Genomic DNA, 21,932 nt, shown 5'->3' with positions numbered 1-21,932 from the left:
GATTACAGGGAGATAGGTTTTCCTTTTTAACAATTCTGTGTCCATCTTTTCAGGGTTTTTTTTCTCTATATTGGTTTATGTACAAAAAAAAAGCAATTCATGATTTATTTACCAAATCTCTTGATTTGATCTTGATATTGGGGTTGGTATTACTGGTCTCCAGTGTCAGGATCAATCACCCCGAAGTCAAGTGTAACATGGCTTGCTCTACACTGCCCTCAGCCCTAACCTCATAATACTTTCTACAGCAATTGTGTAATGCTGTTCGATTCCCCACACCCACCATCCTGCCACCTTGGGGTCTGGTTCCTATTTCGGGGCACAACTGTGGGCCTGCACCCAGGAGAAGCTGGGCCAAAGACCCAAACTCAGACCTTACAACCAGCATCAGTCTACACTGGCGCCAAACACAGGAGGCGAGAGTAGCTCAAGGCCTACCACCTCTCCTCCCATAAAATGCACAGATCCCCAAGTGACTCACCCTCTCCCTCAGAATTAACCAACACCATTCTAAACCATCCTGTGTGTATGAATTGATGTTGAAGGGCTGTGGAGACAAGGAGAGGATGCAGACAGGAAGGATATGGCTTCACCAGCCAAGACCAAGACCAGAAATGTGGAGAATCAGGCACCCAATCCTCCACAACTGCCCCGTGCCTCAGTGCTTAGACTGCAGGATGGGTGCAAAGTGGATGATGAAGGAGAGGCGGTGGAAGAGAATGACATACCATCGATGGAGGGGGTCAAAGTGCGAATGAGGTGCAATGGTCAGTGTCTCAGAGATGTCAATGGTGACTCTGAGCTGCACAGTCAGGGCTGTGAACAAAGCAGAAAATGGGATTTGAAGAAGGGAGTTGTGGAACATGAGCCTGTAGCAGAGGCAACAATGACACTTGAAAGACTTTGAACAAGAAGGGAGGGTAGAAATTGGATGGGAGTTGGAGGGATTGATGAGTTGATGGTAGGTTGAGGAGGTGATACTGGTTTTGCAAGAAGTGACAGTGCCTAAACAGAGGAATCGATTAACACTGGTCAACACTCAGGTCAAGAAAGGCAGTTAAATGGTGAGGAATTAGGTGGAGAGGAAGGGGATCAAAGTGAGTCTTGAAGAAATGAGCTTGGAAAAGACTGGTGGGAGCTGAGACAAAAACTATAAAGATGATGGAGTGGGGGATTGGGGATAGGATCATTGAGGAGCGAGGAGCAGTCAACAGCAGAGAGGTGGACACACCAATAGTCTCAACTGCTTGAGATGAAGAAATCAATGAGTTTCTCATATTTGCTAAAGACGAGGGTATACAGGGCATTGGGTTGGGGGGGTGGGAGTGGTTTGTCATAGGAAATTTGTTGCGGGAAGTTCTTACCCTCTAGGATGAACCTGGGAATGACCAACATCAGCCAGACACAGTTGGTCACAAGAACAACTGTCACATGAGTCTGTGGTGTCAGACAGAAGGAGTTATCGGTGAGAGCAACAGATGAGGGATGAACAGTGTGAGTGAGTGGTGCAGACAAGGAGGTGGTTAGAACTCTTCAATAGGCCACGAACAGTCACAGGTCTTTGTGGATTGAGGACCAGAGAAGGGAGAATGTAAGAGTCAACAAGCAGCAGGAGGAGAAGATGAGGGTAGAGGAGAAAGCAGGGATATGTAGATGATATTGGGAGAAGGAGTTGGAGACGTGACTGAGACCTCAGAGATGGCATGGTCGAAAGGTCACCGTTTGTTTGGGTGGTGGTGTGGGGAGGGGGGGGGGGGCGGGAAACGGGAATTAAAGGAAGATAGGAGTGGAAAACTGGGGAAGGACGAGGAGGAACTTTGCAGGACAATTATTGGCTTGGTGCATAGGCTGAGGAAGGATATCTTGGCAAATTAAGGCACCGTTGGATGATCGAGGATTTTGAATGAAAAGTGGAGAGAGCAGAAAATGGTGGGAAACTGAGAATAAATACAGCGGACAGCCCAAAGTGGAATTTGATGACAAGAGTCACTCTGTTTGGGTCACCTGGCAGAAGCTTCAATGATGAAAGAAGGGTAAGTCTGGGACTGTCAGAATTTCCTCTTCACACAAAGAATGAGCAACATGGGGAATAGGGTAGGGTGGGATAGTGCAGGCAGAAATTCCCAATTACTGTTGAACAGTGAGATGCTGTGGAGGGAGAAGTAAACTGAGGATTACCTTCTCCCACTCAATCCATTTGCATCTACTCCCTGAACCATGGCCCTGCCTGGGTTGGGCTATATCAGCATAGGCTGAGGATTAAACATGGGACCTTCCAGGGCTGTTTCACCCATTGGCACCACATCACCAATAAATCAAGGTGGTGAAAGCACTCACCTGGCATATTTCTGGAACCCAATCTCTTTGGGGATGGAGAGAGGTAAGATGACCAGAATAGAGGTGACCGAGATGGTGAACTTGCGGTCACTATACCAGTGGCTGTTGGCTGAAGCATCTCCCTTAGACGTGTGCATCACTGCCTCAAGTACTGCAAAGCAACGCAAAGAATTTCAAGTCCACAGAACCTGAAACGTTAACTCTGTTTCTTTCTCCACAGATGCTGTTTGCCGTGCTGAGTATTTCCAGCATTTTCTGTTTCTATTTCAGATTTCCAGCAGCCACAAGTATTTTGCTTCTGTGCTTAGTTTTACAGTGACTAATGGGCAAATAACAGTGCAGATTTATTCACCCTCCACACTGGGAGCAGCATGTGAAACCAGGTAGCATTACTACTGCCTTTGATCCAAGATCTTCCCCCAGATAAGACTGTTTCCACTGGTACCTTCACAGGCAGTGCACCCCCTCCGTCCTGCATTGCAATACATGTTGTCATCAGGAGTAGCCATTGAGGTAACTGTCTGTAAGGCTGTGTGTGTTGCCTGCCTTACAACAGCAACCAGCAGGCCTCAAATAGAAAACCTACTCGGTATGTACACTTAACTTCAGAATCCACTCATCTCCTACACCAGCTCCTCTCAACACGTCCGGGTGAGATTGACAACTTCGTGTCAACTTCAGAAACAGTGGGATTCTTCTTCGTACATCAGAGCAGGTTAAGGGGACATTTAATTGAGGTGTTCAAAATTATGAATGGTTTTGATAAATAGAGAGAAACTGTTTCCAGTAACAGGAGTCAGTAACCAGACAAAATAAATTTAAAGTAATTACCAAAAAAAAGGTGAAATGAAGAGAATTTTAGATAAACACAGCCAGTTATGATGATCTGGAATGCTCTTCCTGAAAGGGCAGTGGAAGCAAATTCAATAATAACTTTCAAAAGGGAATTGGACAAATACTTGAAAAGGAAACATTGTCAGCGCTATGGGGAAAGAGTGGGACTAACTGGATAGCTTTCTCAAAGAGCCAAGACAAAGATGGGCTGAATGGTCTCCTTCCGATTGTCTGTTGTGGGCATACTGGGGGACTGGGCAGAGACTGTAAACTCATTTCATGTACAACCCCCACAGCGAGAAGACACTTTCAGCCATCAGCCCGAGGTGACTCTGAAGCCAGAGGTAAACCCACTACATCACCCAGTTCCTGCCTCCTCACTGACCACAGTTAGACCCCCAACATCCCCTCCCCGCCACCTCCACCCCCCCCCCCCCCCCAGAATGATATGCTGACCCTCCGCTCCGCGCTGACTCACTCTTATCCAGCTGATCTCCAATGATGATTAAGAATGCGATGCAGGTGCCAAATGTATAAACAGCGATGAGGACGTCACAGATGGTGCCAATCACTTGGCCACAGGCTGCCCGCACCACCTCCTGGTAAGTGGTCTTGCTGCTGACCTGCGAGCAGTATGCCAGAATCACCAGCCCAGTGATTATGAACAACAGTAAACACTGCAAGAAAAACACACGGTTTGCTTCATCCAAGATCAAAGAACAAATTTGCATCCAAGAACAAATTTTCAAGCAAATTACGCAGAACTGCAAGAATTATAGCATGGTTATAATGAGGGACTTTAATTATCTGAATATAGATTGGGATAGTAGTAGTGTAAAGGGCAGAGAGAGGCAAGAGTTCCTACAGTGTGTTCAGGAAAATTATCTACAGCAGTATGCTTCCAGTCCAATGAGAGGGGAGGCACTGCTGGACCTGGTTCTTGGGAATGAGGTGGGTCAAGTGGACCAAATATCAATAGGAGAACATTTAGGTCACAGTGATCATTGTACCATAAGGTTTAAGATCTAGAACTAGGGGTTACTGTTTAAAAATAAGGGGTCGCCCATTTAAGACACAGATGAGTAGAAATTTTTTCTCTCAGAGGGTCGTGAGTCTTTGGAATTCTCTTCCTCAAAAGGCGGTGGAAGCAGAGTCTTTGAATATTTTTAAGGCAGAGGTAGATAGATTCTTGATAAGCAAGGGGATGAAAGGTTATTGGGGGTAGGCGGGAATGGGGAGTTGAAGTTACAATCAGATCAGCCATGATCATATTGAATGGCGGAGCAGGCTCGAGTGGCCGACTCCTGCTCCTAATTCTTATGTTCGTGTGTAAGGACATAGACGTACTGGTAGAATGGGTGGACAAGTGGCAGATGAAATTTAGTGCAGAGAAGTGTGAAGTGATTCATTTTGGTAGGAAGAATGTGGAGAGACAATATGAAATAAAGAATGCAATTCTAAAGGGGGTGCAGGAGCAGAGGGACCTGGCTGTGTATGTGCATTAATCATTGAAGGCGGCAGGAGAGGTTGAGAGCAGTGATTAAAGCATACAGCATGCTAGGCTTTATTAATAGGGAACAGAGTACAAAAGCAAGGAAGTTACGTTAAACTTATATAGAGAACACTGGTTCAGCTTCAGTGTCCAGTGCTGGGTGCCACACTTTAGGAAAGATATGAAGGCATTGGAAAGAGTGCAGCAAAGATTCGTGAGAATGGTTCCAGGGATGAGGAACTTTAGTTACATCGATAGATTGAAGAAGTTGGTACTGTTTTTCTTGGAGAAGGTTAAGAGGAGATTTGATAGAGGTATTCAAAATCATGAGGGAGCTGGACAGAGTAGGTAGAGAAAGACTGTTCCCATTGGCAGAAAGATAGAGAAAGAGGGCACAGATTTAAGGTAATTGGCAACAGAAGCAATAGTGACTTGAGGAAAAACTTTTTCACACAGTGATTGGTTAGGATCTGAAATGCACTGGCAGGTTCAATTGAGGCATTCAAAAGGGAATTGGATTGTTAGCTGAAAAGGAAGAATGTGCAGGGCTACAGGGAAAAGGCCAGGGAGCGGCACTAGGTAAATTGTTCCTTTGGAGAGCTGGTGCAGGCACAATGGGCTGAATGGCCTCCTTCTGTGCTGTAACAATTCTGTGATTCTGTAATATTTATTCTGCAGTATTTAAAAATATAGGCTTGGGTACAATCATGAAGGGTTTTAATCAGAGTACATAGGGAGAAACTGTTGCTGCTGGCAGGACGGTAACCAGGGGACACAAATTTCAGATAATTCGCAAAAAAAACAGAAAGTACAGCAGTGTTTAAATCCCTTCATGGTCTCGCCTCTCCCCATCTCTCTACCCTCCTCCAGTCCTACATCCCTTGGAGAACTCTGCATTCCTCTAACTCTCATTTCTTGCCAATCCCCAATTTCCTTCACCCCATCATTGGGGGCCATCCACTAGGCCCTGAAATCCCCTCCTGAAACCTCTCTCCCTTCTAGTTGCTCCCTAAAGCTTAATTTTTTGGCCAAGCTTCTAGTCCCAATCTCTCATGTTCCTCAATGTCAGTTTCTACCGGATAATAGTCCTCTGAATCTCCTTGGAACATTTTACACTGTTAAAGACGCTATATAAATGCAAATTTTTTTCAAATCTCCCGACCCGATTAGTGAACACTAATGGGGGTTGTTGGCGTAGCTCCTGCCTTCAGATGAAAATCCTTGGTCAATATAGTGGACGAGTTCTACATTACACTTCTCTCTTGGCGGCGCTGACTGACCCATTGTTCATTTTGGATGTTTGCTCCAACTGTACTTGCCAATAGCAAGGAGGCGGCTGTGGAACCAGCAGGCCAGATCTTGCCCTTTGGCAAAAGTCTCTGCCACAAAGAGCATCACCCAGATCATAAACTAGCTGAGGGGACAGTACAGGCACTGCAGGGAGCCAACCAAACCCATCGGGTATGAGTATCCCACTGGATGGCAACCCAGAATTCAGAGCTGGAACTCCAGTTTCCACTTACTGGGACTGTCTGGAGCAAGGTTCAAACACTGCACGTATAGACTCTGGAACTCCCTCACTTAGCTTCAGGCAGGAGTGCAATCACTAAGCCAAAGGCTAGCTCCTATACAGAAACAAGGTACTGGTGCTGATAGCCCTGTCATTGGGTGCAATATCAGGTGTTAAGATCACCCCACATTAAACACTGACCCTTGTGTGATCCCCCATCATTGTATGAAGATACTAAAAGCCCAGAATTCCTGGATTTGGATTGGGATGGAGGAGTGCCGAAAGGGAGGCAGAAATCAGGTGTTTTCCCCCACACAGTGGCACAGCTTTCTCCTTCAACAACCCATCCGGTATTTACAGGTCATATTCAAATGAGTATTATCCCCACTGCTCCGTGCTCCTGTTCAGCAACACACTGGCAGGCAGGGCACCAGAGCAGACTGGGGCTGCACGCGCAAGTTAGTTCTGGTATTCTCTGTGGAAAAGCACCAGACTTCATTCAGAGCCTCTTGCTAATGGCACAGATCAGGCTGGTAGATGCATGAAAGGAGGGCTTGAAGACCCAACTCTGTGGAGATCAAACGGCCAGACTTTAACTGTCTCACCAGTTGCAGGACGATTCCAGCCAATACACCCCCTGCCACGAAGAAGGCGTAGGGAAAGTTCAGCAACCCAGCACCGAGTGCAGCATTCACCACGATGAACACAGCCCCACAGGCGGGTGTCCCTCCTTCCTGCTTCCTGGTGCTCCTCGACTGGTCGGCAGTCAGTTGGTTCTGCAGGACTCTGGCCTTCTCCCCAGCCTCCTCGCTGCAGCCCCAATCCCGTCGGTCACTGTTCACTGTACCTTCGCAGAAGGCCATCCCCACACACTGCCCGCAGCTTCAACCGAACAAACAGCCGACAGGAGAAAACACAACCTGAGCTCTTAGTCAGCCATCAGCAAGGAAAGGCTGTGTGAGAACTTAAAGTGTATCAGACTCCAAACTTTCTAACCATCCATGGTGAAGTGAAAAGTTTGGACTTCCTTCTCACTCGTTCAGCCTCAGCATCTAAAACAGAGGGAGGGGCAGAGAAAATGAAATAAAACTGTTAAAACAAAGAACACGATGCACAGTTATTCCCCCATCCCTAATCATGAACCACTAAACCCATTTTTATGACAGAATCAGTTTGGTTCAGTTGGTAGTACGTATGCCTCTAATTCACAATATTCTGGGTTCAAGTCCTACTCCAGGCTTGAGCACAAAAATCCAGGCTGACACTCCAGTGCAGTACTGAGGGAGTGCTGCACTGTCAGAGGGAGGTGCTGCCCTCTGGATGAACTACAAAACAAGCAAGGATATACTTACTATTTCAAAAAAACAGCATCATTTCTCCCACCCCCACCTGCAGTGCCCTGGTCAATATTTGTCCCTCAACCAACATCAACAAAAACAGATTCTCTGACAAACAGCATGTTGCCACTTGTAGAACCTTGCTAATGCACCTATTGGCTGCTGCACTTCCTACATTACAAGTAACTACACTTCAAAAATATTAATTGTTTATAAAGCACTTAGAGATGTACTAAGGTTGTAAAAGGAGATATAGAAATACAAGCATGATTTCTTTCTAATTAACACATAGGAGTAGGCCATTCGGCCCCTCGAGCCTTCCCAGCTATTTAACTAGATGATGGTTGATTTTCTACCTCAATGCAATTTTCCTGCACAATCTCCATATCCTTTGGTATCTTTAATATCTAGAAATCTATCAATCTCTGTCTTGAACATACTCAATGACTGAACCTTCACAGCCCCCCGGGTACAGAATTCCAAAGATTCACCACACTCTGAGTGAAGAGATTCCTTCTTGTCTCAGTCCTAAATGGTCTACCTCTTATTCTGAGACTGTGTCCCTGGTTCTAGACTCCTCAGCCAGGGGAAACACCCTTTCTGCAACCACCCTGTCGAGCCCTGTAAGAATTTTGTATGCTTCAATGAGATCACCTCTCATTCTTCTGAACTCTAGAGAATCTCTCCTCATAGGACCGCCATCCCAGGAATCAGCTGGTGAACCTTCGTTGCACTCCCTCTATGGCAAGTATATACTTCCTTAGTTAAGGGGACCAAAAATGTGCACAATACTCCAGGTGCAGTCTCACCAAGGCTCTATACAATTGCAGCAAGACTTCTTTACTCCTGTACTTGCAATAAAGGTCAACATACTGTTTCCCTTCCTAATTGCTTGCAGCTCCTGCCTGTTAGCTTTCAGTGACTCATGAACAAGGACACCCAGGTTCCTTTGGACATCAACACTTCCCAATCTCTCACCATTTAAGAAATACTTTGCGTTTCTGTTTTTCCTACCAAAGTGGATAACTTCACATTTTTCCACATAATATTCCATCTGCCACGTTCTTGTCCACTCACTTAGCCTGTCTAAATTCCACTGAAACCTCTTTGCATCCTCCTCACAAATCACACTGCCACCTAGTTTTGTCTCATCAGCAAATTTGGAAATATTACATTTGGTCCCCACACCCAAATCATTGATATAGATTGTGAATAGCTGGGGCCCAAGTACTGATCCCTGTGGTACCCCACTAGTAAAGCCTGCCAACCTGGGAATGACCCATTTATTCCTACTCTCTGTTTTCTGTCCATTAACCAATTCTCAATCCATTGCAGTATATTGTCCCCAATCCCATGTGCTCTAATTTTGCTACTAACCTCCTGTGTGGGACCTTATCGAAAGCCTTCTGAAAATCCAAATACAGCACATCCACTGGTTCCCCCTTATCTATTCTATAAGTAACATCCTCAAAAAACTCCAACAGGTTTGTCAAACATGATTTCCCTTTTATAAATCCATGTTGTCTCTGCCCAATCTTGCCATTATTTTCTAAGTGTCCAGTTATCACATTCTTTATAATATTCTTGCATTTTCCCTACTACTGATGTCAGGCTAACAGGTCTGTAGTTCTCCATTTTCTCTCACCCTCCTTTCTTAAATAGTGGGGTTACCTTTGTTACCTTCCTATCTTCAGGAAGCATTCCAGAATCTATAGAATTTTGGAAGGTGATCACCAACACAGCCACTATCTCTCCAACCACCTGGGATGTAGACCATCTGGTCCAGAGGATTTATCATCTTTCAGTCCCATTAATTTCTCTAGTATTACTTTTTTACTAATACCAATTTCTTTCAATTCCCCATTCTCGTTAGTCCCTTGGTTTTTTTAGTATTTCTGGGAGGTTTTTTTGTATTGTCCTCCGTGAAGACAGACACAAAGTATTTGTTACTTTCTCTGCCATTTCTTTATTCCCCATTATAAATTTCCCTGTCTCTGCCTGTAATGGGCCCACATTTGTCTTTGCCAGCCTTTTCCTTTTTACATACCTATAGAAGATTTTACAGTCCATTTTTATGTTTCTTGCTAGTTTACTTTCATATTCTCTTTTCTCGTTCTTTATGAGTTTTTTGATCCTCCTTTGCTGAATTCTAAAATGTTCCCAATCCTCAGGCTTAATACTTTTTTTGGCAACTTTGTAAACCTCTTCCTTTGATCGAATACTATTTTTAACTTCTCTTGTTAGCCATAGTTGGCTCACTTTCCTGTTGGATTTTTGTGCCTCAAAGGAATATAAATTTGTTGTAAACCATGTATTAATTCTTTAAATACTAGCCATTGCCTGTTTACCATCATACCTTTTAATGTAGTCTCCCAATGTACCACAGCCAACTTCCCCCTCATACCTTCTTTTTTTTTTTATTTCCAAAATATACTTTATTCATAAAAATCTGTAAACATTACATTGCCAAACAGTTTCCAAACAGCACCAAAAAATACAAACATTGCAAGGGAGATCAGTTTCCTTCAATACTGTCATGAGTTTCTTCCCAACCCTTCCGTTTCACAATTGTCATGTCAATTACAGTTTTACATTTACAGCAATTGAGAATATTAACGATACAGTTCGAGGGGTTTCCCATGGATCCAGCCCCTCAGTCCAGCTTGGTGGGGGAACCTTACACTGTGGTCTTTCCCCATTGAGCCTTTGCTGCGGCTGCCCCAAGCTTTAGTGCGTCCCTCAGCACGTAGTCCTGGACCTTGGAATGTGCCAGTCTGCAACATTCGGTGGTGGACAACTCTTTGCGCTGGAAGACCAGCAAGTTTCGGGCAGACCAAAGGGCGTCTTTCACCGAATTGATAGCCCTCCAGCAGCAGTTGGTGTGCGTCCCTGGGAACAGCCCGTAGAGCACAGACTCCTGTGTTACAGAGCTGCTTGGGATGAACCTTGACAAAAACCACTGCATCTCTTTCCACACCTGCTTTGCAAAGGCACATTCCAGGAGGAGGTGGGCGACCGTCTCTTCCCCACCACAGCCAACGCGGGGGCACTGGGCGGAGGGGGCGAGACTTCGGGTGTGCATGAAGGATCTGACGGGGAGGGCCCTTCTCACCACCAGCCAAGCAACGTCTTGGTGCTTGTTTGAAAGTTCTGGTGATGAGGCATTCCGCCAAATGACTTTGACGGTCTGCTCGGGGAACCATCCGACAGGATCCACCGTTTCCTTTTCCCGTAGGGCCTTGAGGACATTCCGTGCAGACCACTGCCTGATGGACCGGTGGTCAAAGGTGTTTTTCCGCAGAAACTGCTCCACGAAGGATAGGTGGTACGGCGCCGCCCAACTGCATGGTGCGTTCCGCGGCAATGTGACCAGGCCCATCCTTCGCAACACCGGGGACAGATAGAACCTCAGCACGTAGTGACACTTGGAGTTTGCGTACTGGGGATCTACACATAGCTTGATGCAGCCGCACACGAAGGTGGTCATCAGGATGAGGGCCACGTTGGGTACATTTTTCCCGCCCATGTCCAGAGATTTGAACATCGTGTCCCTCCGGACCCGGTCCATTTTAGATCCCCAGACGAAGCGGAAAATGGCTCGGGTGACTGCCACGGCGCAGGAGTGGGGTATGGGCCAGACCTGCGCCACGTAGAGCAACAACGTGAGTGCCTTGCACCTGATGACCAGGTTCTTACCCACAATGGAGAGAGATCGCTGCCCCCACATGCCCAACTTTTGTCGTACCTTGGCTACTCGCTCCTCCCATGTTTTGGTGCACGCCCCGGCCCTTCCGAACCATATCCCCAGCACCTTCAGGTAACCTGACCTGACGGTGAAGGAGACAAAGGATCGGTCAGCCCAGTTCCCAAAGAACATGGCCTCGCTCTTGCCGTGGTTAACTTTGGCTCCTGAGGCCAGTTCGAACTGGTCGCAGATGCTCATCAGTCTGCGCACGGACAGCGGATCCGAGCAGAAGACGGCGACGTCATCCATGTACAGGGAGGTTTTGACCTGAGTGCCTCCGCTGCCTGGGATTGTCACACGTCTTATGCTCGCATCCTTCCTAATAGACTCAGCAAAGGGTTCAATACAGCAAACAAACAAGACCGGGGACAGAGGACAGCCCTGTCTGACTCCAGATTTGATCGGGAAACTTTCAGATTCCCACCCGTTGATTGAGACTGCGCTACTGATGTTTGTGTAGAGCAGTTGGATCCAATTGCAGATTCCCTCCCCAAACCCCATTTTGGAAAGCACGTCCATCATGTAGGTGTGCGATATCCTGTCAAAAGCCTTCTCCTGGTCCAGGCTGATGAGGCAGGTGTCCACCCTCCTGTCCCGTACGTAGGCGATCGTATCCCTGAGTAGCGCGAGACTATCAGAGATCTTCCTGCCGGGTACAGTACAGGTCTGATCGGGGTGAATCACCAACTCCAGAGCAGACTTGACTCGACTGGCTATGACTTTGGACAGAATCTTGTAATCAACATTAAGCAGTGAGATGGGCCGCCAATTTCTGATTTCTGCCCTCTCCCCCTTCTGCTTGTAAATGAGGGTGATGATGCCTTTTCTCATGGTCTCTGACATGCTGCCGGCCAGGAGCATACTCTCGTATACTTCCAGCAAGTCCGGGCCGACCCAGTCCCACAGGGCCGAGTACAACTCGACCGGTAAGCCGTCGCTCCCGGGGGTTTTACTCGTCTCGAAAGACTCGACGGCCTTTGTCAGCTCGTCCAGAGTTAGCGGCTTGTCCAGTCTCTCCCTCCTGCTGTCATCTAGGACCTCTGTGATAGATGACAGGAAGGACTGGGAGGCTCTGCTGTCTGTGGGCTTCGCGTCATACAGCCCAGCATAAAAGGATTTGCTGATCCTTAGTATGTCGGACTGCGAAGACGTTACCGAGCCATCTTCTTCCTTCAGGCTGCTGATAACAGAGCTCTCTCTGTGTACCTTTTGGAAGAAGTAACGCGAGCACGTCTCATCCTGCTCGATGGAGCGGACTCTGGACCGGAAGACGATCTTGGAGGCCTCCTTGGCAAAGAGCGAGGCCTGCTGGCTCTTCACCTCTTGGAGGTCCTCCTTGACCTCGACCCCCATTGACTGCAACCGGAGTAGATTTTGCATAATTTTCTGGAGTCGGGACAGTTCCCTCTGTCTCTCTCTCGCCTTCTGAACACCTTTGTGGATGAAGAACCTCTTGATGTTCTCCTTAATCGCTTCCCACCAGTGAACTGGAGACTCAAAGAGGGGTTTCACGGTCCTCCAACCATTGTAATCCCTTTTGAGTTCCTCAACGTTCTCTGGGGTCAGCAGTGTCGCATTGAGCTTCCACGTCCCTCTGCCAACCCGCTGGTCGTCCTGTAAGTGACAGTCGGCCAGTAAGAGGCAGTGGTCGGAGAAGAACACCGGCTTGACGTCGGTGGATCCGACCGTGACAGCACGGGACACAAACAGGAAGTCAATCCTGGAACGGGCAGACCCGTCCGATCTTGACTATGTGTATCTGCGCTGCGCTCCGTCTGCAGGTTTGCTGAAGACGTCGTGCAGTTTGGCATCTTTAACTGTTTCTATTAGGAATCTGGACGTAGCGTCCAGTTTGCTGTCGTCACTGCCGGATCGTCCAGCCGCATCGATGATGCAGTTGAAGTCACCGCCTAGGATGACCGGCCTGGACGTCGCCAGCAGCAGTGGGAGCTGCTGGAAGACGGTCAGCCGCTCGCTGCGTTGTACCGGGGCGTACACGTTGATCAACCGGAGCGGAGCGTTGTTGTATATCACGTCTGCTACGAGGAGGCGACCGCCCACCACCTCCTTAACTTCGGAGATGGTGAAGTTACCTCCCCGCAGCAGAATACCCAGGCCGGAGGAACGGCAATCATTACCCCCCGACCAGATCGATGGCCCGTGGGACCACCATCGCGACCACTGCCTGTAGGTGCTGAGGTGTGGTATTCCACACTCCTGCAGAAACAGTAGGTCAGCTTTGACCTTGGCGAGGTAATCCAAGGTTGAAACACATCGCGTAGTAGATTTAATGCTACGTACATTAATGGAAGCAATTCTTACACCCATTTTTTACTAAAAATTAGTTGTTGCTTCCCATACCATTTGTCCTCGCTAGTCCCAGTCCTTCCCCTTCGGGATGTTCCTGCATACCCATCGTGTGCGCAAGCAGTTTCACGTTGGTTGGGCTCAGAAACCCCTCCTGATTTTTCCTGCAGGGTTTGTGCCGCTCGGGTGACATCGGGGGGGTCTTGTAGGCAGAGAGCATTGGGTTGTCCTCAGCTGCTTCCATCTGTTCCTCCTCGAAAACATCACAGCTCCCGGTCTCCCGGAGCTCAGGTGCGTCAGACGTGTCTTTGCTCCCGGTGTCCCGGAGCTGAGATGCGTTGGCCACGTCGTTACGTGTGGGGCATTGGGGTTGGGGCACGCCGGGCCCATCACAGCTTCCAGTGCCCGGGGGCTGGGATGCTTTATCATTAATCTCGGAGTTCTGCCGCCTCTTTTGAAGGGGCTGTCGTTCCAGCATTTCCCCGTCCAGTGAAGAGGAGTTGTTGCAGTCTGATTCAGAAGAGAGCCTCCTCTTGCCACTGGTTTGGGTGGTGGCTTTGGGATGTTTTTTCTTTGTGGTTTTCCTCTGGACCACTTGCCACTGACCTGTTTGTCCATCTGCTGCCTCCTCCTCCATTGATTCTGTCTGTGGAGGAGGGGTTTCCGGGCGCTGGGTAGGTGCTGGGTCGTTGGTTTCAGCCGCCTCCCCTTCCTTCTCAGGTTGAAGTTCCTCACTGCGGAGAAGGTTGCTGGTCTCCTTTCGAACAGCGGACGCCTTTGTCGAACCTTCTCCCGGCCTTTCCTTGGACCTTGCCGCCTGAGCATAGCTGAGGCAACGTTTGGGGCAGGTCTTGTAGAGATGGCCTGCCGCACCGCACAAGTTGCAACACTTAGTCTGCTTACAGTCCTTGGTCTGATGGCCTTCCTCCTTGCAGTTCTTGCAAACAACCGTGCTGCAGTTGGCTGCCATGTGACCAGATTTGCCACAGGTGCGGCAAACTCTGGGCTGCCCAGCGTAGACCAAGAAGCCTCGACTTCCCCCGATAGCGAAGCTGGAGGGAGGGTGGATGATGGCTCCACTGGGATCTACCTTCAAGGTCACCTTGACCTGCCGCTTGCTGGTCCAGATCCCAAAGGGGTCCTTGACATCAGTGCTGCTGCCGGCCACCTCGACGTACCTGGCGAGAAAGGTGAGTACATCCACCACCGGAACATGGGGGTTGTAGAGGTGAATCGTCACCACCCGGTCCCGTTGTGACGGAAGCGTGAAGAGCGGCTCCGCTGTGAGTATCGACAGTGGTGCCCGGTCCCCTTTCTCCTTGAACGCCTTCAGGAACTTGATGCATCCCGCCACGTTCCGGAACGTCACGTCGAAGTATCCACTGCTGGGGAAATCCTGCAGGCAGAAGACGTCCGTCGCTTGAAATCCGCAGCAATCGAAGAGAATTTTCTTGATGAAGAAGGTGCGTTCGACCGGTGCATCTCCTTCCTTGTCCTTCACGACCACCCGAACGGTGTTGCGCACTCCCTGGCCCGAAGCTCGAAAATTGGTTATAGCCATTTTACTCAAAGCTTCCCCAGGATCAAAAGGCAATGATCATGGTCTCTTCTCAATCAAATAAGCACTGATAAGAACAGATACTACACTTGATCTTAGATTTAAGACCCAAGTTCCAGATTGAACTACATCACTTTCAAACTTAATGTAATAGTCTATCATATTATGGTCACTCTTCCTTAGAGGCTCCTTGACAATGAGATTATTAATTAGCCCTTTCCCATTGCACAATACCAGATCTAAAATAGCCTGTTCTCCAGGTGGTTCCTCAACATACTGTTCTAGAAAAGCACCTTTTATACATTCCAGGAATTCCTCCTCCACAGCATTAGCGCTAATTAGGTTTACCCAGTCTTCATGTAGATTGAAGTCCCCAACAAATGCTGTGGTGCAGTTCAGGTAGTTTTAATAATCTGCTGCTAATCCACTGAAACCATGTGAACAGCGTGTGACCCCATCTTAGAATAGCTAGTGCAATACCAACTGGATATCAACAGCATGCACCCGATTTAACTTAGCAGTGCCTATCTTGCCAAGACAGCCAGCACATGATCCAACGTCAATTAAGCATGTCCACAAATTTGCCATGATCAACTCGTGCACGTTGACATCAGCACGCACCATGATGTCATCACGTGTGCTGTGTCCAGCCGGGCCAGAGGGATGGAGGGAGTAAGAGGGCAGGAGGGGAGGAGCAGGGGAGAAGCAGCGAGTCCAGCTGGGATGGAGGGAACGGGGAGAGAAGCAGCGAGTTCAGCTGCGGGGGGGGAGGGGGCAGAAGCAGGGGGAGAAATGGTAAGTCCAGCCGGTGGGGAGTGGGGAAAGCGAATTTGCCAATTCAGAGTTTATTTGCTTATCTGTGTATGATAGAGCGGAGCCATTTTTATTCCAGGCAGCTACCTGTAACGTCGCAGACGTGACATTTCAGCCAAACACACTGTCTCTGTACATGTGCAAGTACTGCGCCAACTAATGGTTGTGTTGTCAATAAGCACACCCTGAATTTAATTAACGAAGATCTCCTGGGCTGCTCAGATCCCTAACAACAGTGAGCAATAACGAACATTTGACCGGTTAGGCTAATATAACAAAGTATTCAGTACAAAAATGTCAGTCCCGATCCCCAAACACCACTCAATCCCGATCCCCAAACGCCAGTCAATCCCGATCCCCCAAACACCAGACAATCCCGATCCCCCAGACTCAAGTCAATCCCGATCCCACAAACACCAGTCAATCCCGATCCCCCAAACTCCAGACAATCCCGATCCCCCAAACACCAGTCAATCCCGATCCCCCAAACTCCAGTCAATCCCGATCCCCAAACGCCAGTCAATCCCGATCCCACAAACACCAGTCAATCCCGATCCCCCAAACTCCAGACAATCCCGATCCCCCAAACACCAGTCAATCCCGAACCCCAAACTCCAGTCAATCCCGATCCCACAAACAGCAGACAATCCCGATCCACCAAACTCCAGTCAATCCCGATCCCCCAGACTCCAGTCAATCCCGATCCCCCAGACTCCAGTCAATCCCGATCCCCCAGACCCCAGTCAATCCCCATCCCCCAGACTCCAGTCAATCCCGATTCCCCAGACTCCAGTCCGATTCCCCAGACTCCGGTCAATCCCGATCCCCCAGACCCCGGTCAATCCCGATCCCCCAGACTCCGGTCAATCCCGATCCCCCAGACCCCAGTCATTCCCGATCCCCCAGACTCCAGTCAATCCCCATCCCCCAGACCCCAGTCAATCCCCATCCCCCAGACCCCACTCAATCCCGATCCCCAGATTCCAGTCAATCCCGATCACCCAGGCCCCGGTCAATCCCGATCCCCCAGACTCCAGTCAATCCCCATCCCCCAGACCCCACTCAATCCCGATCCCCAGATTCCAGTCAATCCCGATCACCCAGACCCCGGTCAATCCCGATCCCCGAGACCCCGGTCAATCCCGATCCCCCAGACAATCCCGATCCCCCAGACCATCCCGATCCCCCAGACCCCAGTCACTCCCGATCCCCAGACAATCCCGATCCCCCAGACTCCAGTCAATCCTGATCCCCCAGACTCCAGTCAATCCCGATCCCCCAGACTCCGGTCAATCCCGATCCCCCAGACTCCAGTCAATCCCGATCCCCCAGTCAATCCCGATCCCCCAGTCCATTCCGATCCCCCAGACCCCAGTCACTCCCGATCCCCCAGACAATCCCGATCCCCCAGACCCCAGTCAATCCCGATCCCCCAGACTCCAGTCAATCCCCATCCCCAGACCCCAGTCAATCCCGATCCCCCAGACTGCAGTCAATCCCGATCCCCCAGACCACAGTCAATCCCGATCCCCCAGACCCCAGTCAATCCCGATCCCCCAGACTCCGGTCAATCCCGATCCCCCAGACCACAGTCAATCGCGATCCCCCAGACTCCGGTCAATCCCGATCACCCAGACCCCAGTCAATCCCCATCCCCAGACCCCAGTCAATCCCGATCCCCTAGACCCCAGTCAATCCCGATCCCACAGACTCCGGTCAATCCCGATCCCCCAGACTCCGGTCAATCCCGATCCCCCAGACCACAGTCAATCCCGATCCCCCAGACTCCGGTCAATCCCGATCACCCAGACCCCAGTCAATCCCCATCCCCAGACCCCAGTCAATCCCGATCCCCTAGACCCCAGTCAATCCCGATCCCACAGACTCCTGTCAATCCCGATCCCCCAGACTCCACTCAATCCCGATCCCCCAGACTCCAGTCAATCCCGATCCCCCAGACTCCACTCAATCCCGATCCCCCAGACTCCAGTCAATCCCGATCCCCCAGACTCCACTCAATCCCGATCCCTCAGACTCCAGTCAATCCCGATCCCCCAGACCCCAGTCAATCCCGATCCCCCAGACTCCAGTCAATCCCCATCCCCCAGACCCCAGACAATCCCGATCCCCCAGTCCATCCCGATCCCCCAGACCCCAGTCACTCCCAATCCCCAGACAATCCCGATCCCCCAGACTCCAGTCAATCCTGATCCCCCAGACTCCAGTCAATCCCGATCCCCCCGACCCCAGTCAATCCCGATCCCCCAGACTCCGGTCAATCCCGATCCCCCAGACTCCGGTCAATCCCGATCCCCCAGACTCCGGTCAATTCCGATCCACCAGACTCCAGTCAATCCCGATCCCCCAGACTCCAGTCAATCCCGATCCCCCAGACTCCACTCAATCCCGATCCCTCAGACTCCAGTCAATCCCGATCCCCCAGACTCCAGTCAATCCCGATCCCCCAGACTCCGGTCAATCCCGATCCCCCAGACTCCGGTCAATCCCGATCCCCCAGACCCCAGTCACTCCAGATCCCCCAGACAATTCCGATCCACCAGACTCCGGTCAATCCCGATCCCCCAGACTCCGGTCAATCCCGATCCCCCAGACCCCAGTCACTCCAGATCCCCCAGACAATTCCGATCCACCAGACTCCAGTCAATCCCGATCCCCCAGACTCCAGTCAATCCCGATCCCCCAGACTCCGGTCAATCCCGATCACCCAGACCCCAGTCAATCCCCATCCCCAGACCCCAGTCAATCCCGATCCCCTCGACCCCAGTCAATCCCGATCCCACAGACTCCGGTCAATCCCGATCCCCCAGACTCCACTCAATCCCGATCCCTCAGACTCCAGTCAATCCCCATCCCCCAGTCCATCCCGATCCCCCAGACCCCAGTCAATCCCGATCCCCCAGACTCCAGTCAATCCCCATCCCCCAGTCCATCCCGATCCCCCAGACCCCAGTCACTCCCGATCCCCAGACAATCCCGATCCCCCAGACTCCAGTCAATCCTGATCCCCCAGACTCCAGTCAATCCCGATCCCCCCGACCCCAGTCAATCCCGATCCCCCAGACTCCGGTCAATCCCGATCCCCCAGACTCCGGTCAATCCCGATCCCCCAGACTCCGGTCAATCCCGATCCCCCAGACCCCAGTCACTCCCGATCCCCCAGACAATTCCGATCCACCAGACTCCACTCAATCCCGATCCCCCAGACCCCAGTCAGTCCCGATCCCCCAGACTCCAGTCAATCCCGATCCCCCAGACTCCACTCAATCCCGATCCCTCAGACTCCAGTCAATCCCGATCCCCCAGACTCCAGTCAATCCCGATCCCCCAGACTCCACTCAATCCCGATCCCTCAGACTCCAGTCAATCCCGATCCCCCAGACTCCACTCAATCCCGATCCCTCAGACTCCAGTCAATCCCGATCCCCCAGACTCCAGTCAATCCCGATCCCCCAGACTCCACTCAATCCCGATCCCTCAGACCCCAGACAATCCCGATCCCCCAGTCCATCCCGATCCCCCAGACCCCAGTCACTCCCAATCCCCAGACAATCCCGATCCCCCAGACTCCAGTCAATCCTGATCCCCCAGACTCCAGTCAATCCCGATCCCCCCGACCCCAGTCAATCCCGATCCCCCAGACTCCGGTCAATCCCGATCCCCCAGACTCCGGTCAATCCCGATCCCCCAGACTCCGGTCAATCCCGATCCCCCAGACCCCAGTCACTCCCGATCCCCCAGACAATTCCGATCCACCAGACTCCAGTCAATCCCGATCCCCCAGACCCCAGTCAATCCCGATCCCCCAGACTCCAGTCAATCCCGATCCCCCAGACTCCGGTCAATCCCGATCCCCCAGACTCCAGTCAATCCCGATCCCCCAGACTCCGGTCAATCCCGATCCCCCAGACTCCAGTCAATCCCGATCCCCCAGACTCCGGTCAATCCCGATCCCCCAGACTCCAGTCAATCCCGATCCCCCAGTCAATCCCGATCCCCCAGTCCATTCCGATCCCCCAGACCCCAGTCACTCCCGATCCCCCAGACTCCAGTCAATCCCGATCCCCCAGACTCAAGTCAATCCCGATCCCCCAAACTCCAGACAATCCCGATCCCCCAGACTCAAGTCAATCCCGATCCCACAAACACCAGTCAATCCCGATCCCCAAACGCCAGTCAATCCCGATCCCACAAACACCAGTCAATCCCGATCCCCCAAACACCAGTCAATCCCGAACCCCAAACTCCAGTCAATCCCGATCCCACAAACAGCAGACAATCCCGATCCACCAAACTCCAGTCAATCCCGATCCCCCAGACTCCAGTCAATCCCGATCCCCCAACCACCAGTCAATCCCGATCCCCCAGACTCCAGTCAATCCCGATCCCCCAGACCCCAGTCAATCCCGATCCCACAGACTCCGGTCAATCCCGATCCCCCAGACTCCACTCAATCCCGATCCCTCAGACTCCAGTCAATCCCCATCCCCCAGTCCATCCCGATCCCCCAGACCCCAGTCAATCCCGATCCCCCAGACTCCAGTCAATCCCCATCCCCCAGTCCATCCCGATCCCCCAGACCCCAGTCACTCCCGATCCCCAGACAATCCCGATCCCCCAGACTCCAGTCAATCCTGATCCCCCAGACTCCAGTCAATCCCGATCCCCCCGACCCCAGTCAATCCCGATCCCCCAGACTCCGGTCAATCCCGATCCCCCAGACTCCGGTCAATCCCGATCCCCCAGACTCCGGTCAATCCCGATCCCCCAGACCCCAGTCACTCCCGATCCCCCAGACAATTCCGATCCACCAGACTCCAGTCAATCCCGATCCCCCAGACCCCAGTCAATCCCGATCCCCCAGACTCCAGTCAATCCCGATCCCCCAGACTCCACTCAATCCCGATCCCTCAGACTCCAGTCAATCCCGATCCCCCAGACTCCAGTCAATCCCGATCCCCCAGACTCCACTCAATCCCGATCCCTCAGACTCCAGTCAATCCCGATCCCCCAGACTCCACTCAATCCCGATCCCTCAGACTCCAGTCAATCCCGATCCCCCAGACTCCAGTCAATCCCGATCCCCCAGACTCCACTCAATCCCGATCCCTCAGACCCCAGACAATCCCGATCCCCCAGACTCCACTCAATCCCGATCCCTCAGACTCCAGTCAATCCCGATCCCCCAGACTCCACTCAATCCCGATCCCTCAGACTCCAGTCAATCCCGATCCCCCAGACTCCAGTCAATCCCGATCCCCCAGACTCCACTCAATCCCGATCCCTCAGACTCCAGTCAATCCCGATCCCCCAGACTCCACTCAATCCCGATCCCTCAGACTCCAGTCAATCCCGATCCCCCAGACTCCAGTCAATCCCGATCCCCCAGACTCCACTCAATCCCGATCCCTCAGACCCCAGACAATCCCGATCCCCCAGACTCCAGTCAATCCCGATCCCCCAGACTCCACTCAATCCCGATCCCTCAGACCCCAGACAATCCCGATCCCCCAGACCCCAGTCACTCCCGATCCCCCAGACAATCCCGATCCCCCAGACTCCAGTCAATCCCGATCCCCCAGACTCCAGTCAATCCCGATCCCCCAGACCCCAGTCAATCCCGATCCCCCAGACTCCAGTCAATCCCGATCCCCCAGACTCCAGTCAATCCCGATCCCCCAGACCCCAGTCAATCCCGATCCCCCAGACTCCAGTCAATCCCGATCCCCCAGACTCCAGTCAATCCCGATCCCCCAGACTCCAGTCAATCCCGATCCCCCAGACCCCAGTCAATCCCGATCCCCCAGACTCCAGTCAATCCCGATCCCCCAGACCCCAGTCAATCCCGATCCCCCAGACTCCAGTCAATCCCGATCCCCCAGACTCCAGTCAATCCCGATCCCCCAGACCCCAGTCAATCCCGATCCCCCAGACAATCCCGATCCCCCAGACCCCAGTCAATCCCGATCCCCCAGACAATC

The 21,932-nt window shown here is 51.3% G+C and overlaps 1 protein-coding gene across 3 annotated transcripts in view; it reads right to left on the bottom strand.

Moving 5' to 3' along the window:
- Positions 1-21,932, bottom strand: part of slc38a7 (solute carrier family 38 member 7) — a 63,884-nt gene that overhangs the window by 40,928 nt on the left and 1,024 nt on the right. For 2 of the 3 annotated variants that reach the window (XM_068049808.1, XM_068049809.1), the window contains exons 2-4: positions 6,779-7,225; positions 3,650-3,848; positions 2,338-2,488 (exon numbers count right to left, since the gene is read on the bottom strand). In XM_068049808.1, coding sequence (XP_067905909.1) covers positions 2,338-2,488; positions 3,650-3,848; positions 6,779-7,036 — 608 coding nt within the window. In that variant the 5' untranslated portion in view covers positions 7,037-7,225. Of the gene's footprint in view, positions 1-2,337; positions 2,489-3,649; positions 3,849-6,778; positions 7,226-16,020; positions 16,157-21,932 lie in introns of those variants that run through there. The other variant, XM_068049810.1, reaches the window with a different exon arrangement.

This window comes from Heterodontus francisci, chromosome 17 (assembly GCF_036365525.1).
Source record: "Heterodontus francisci isolate sHetFra1 chromosome 17, sHetFra1.hap1, whole genome shotgun sequence".
Classification (NCBI taxonomy): domain Eukaryota; kingdom Metazoa; phylum Chordata; class Chondrichthyes; order Heterodontiformes; family Heterodontidae; genus Heterodontus; species Heterodontus francisci.
This window is presented reverse-complemented; position numbering and strand designations above follow the sequence as displayed.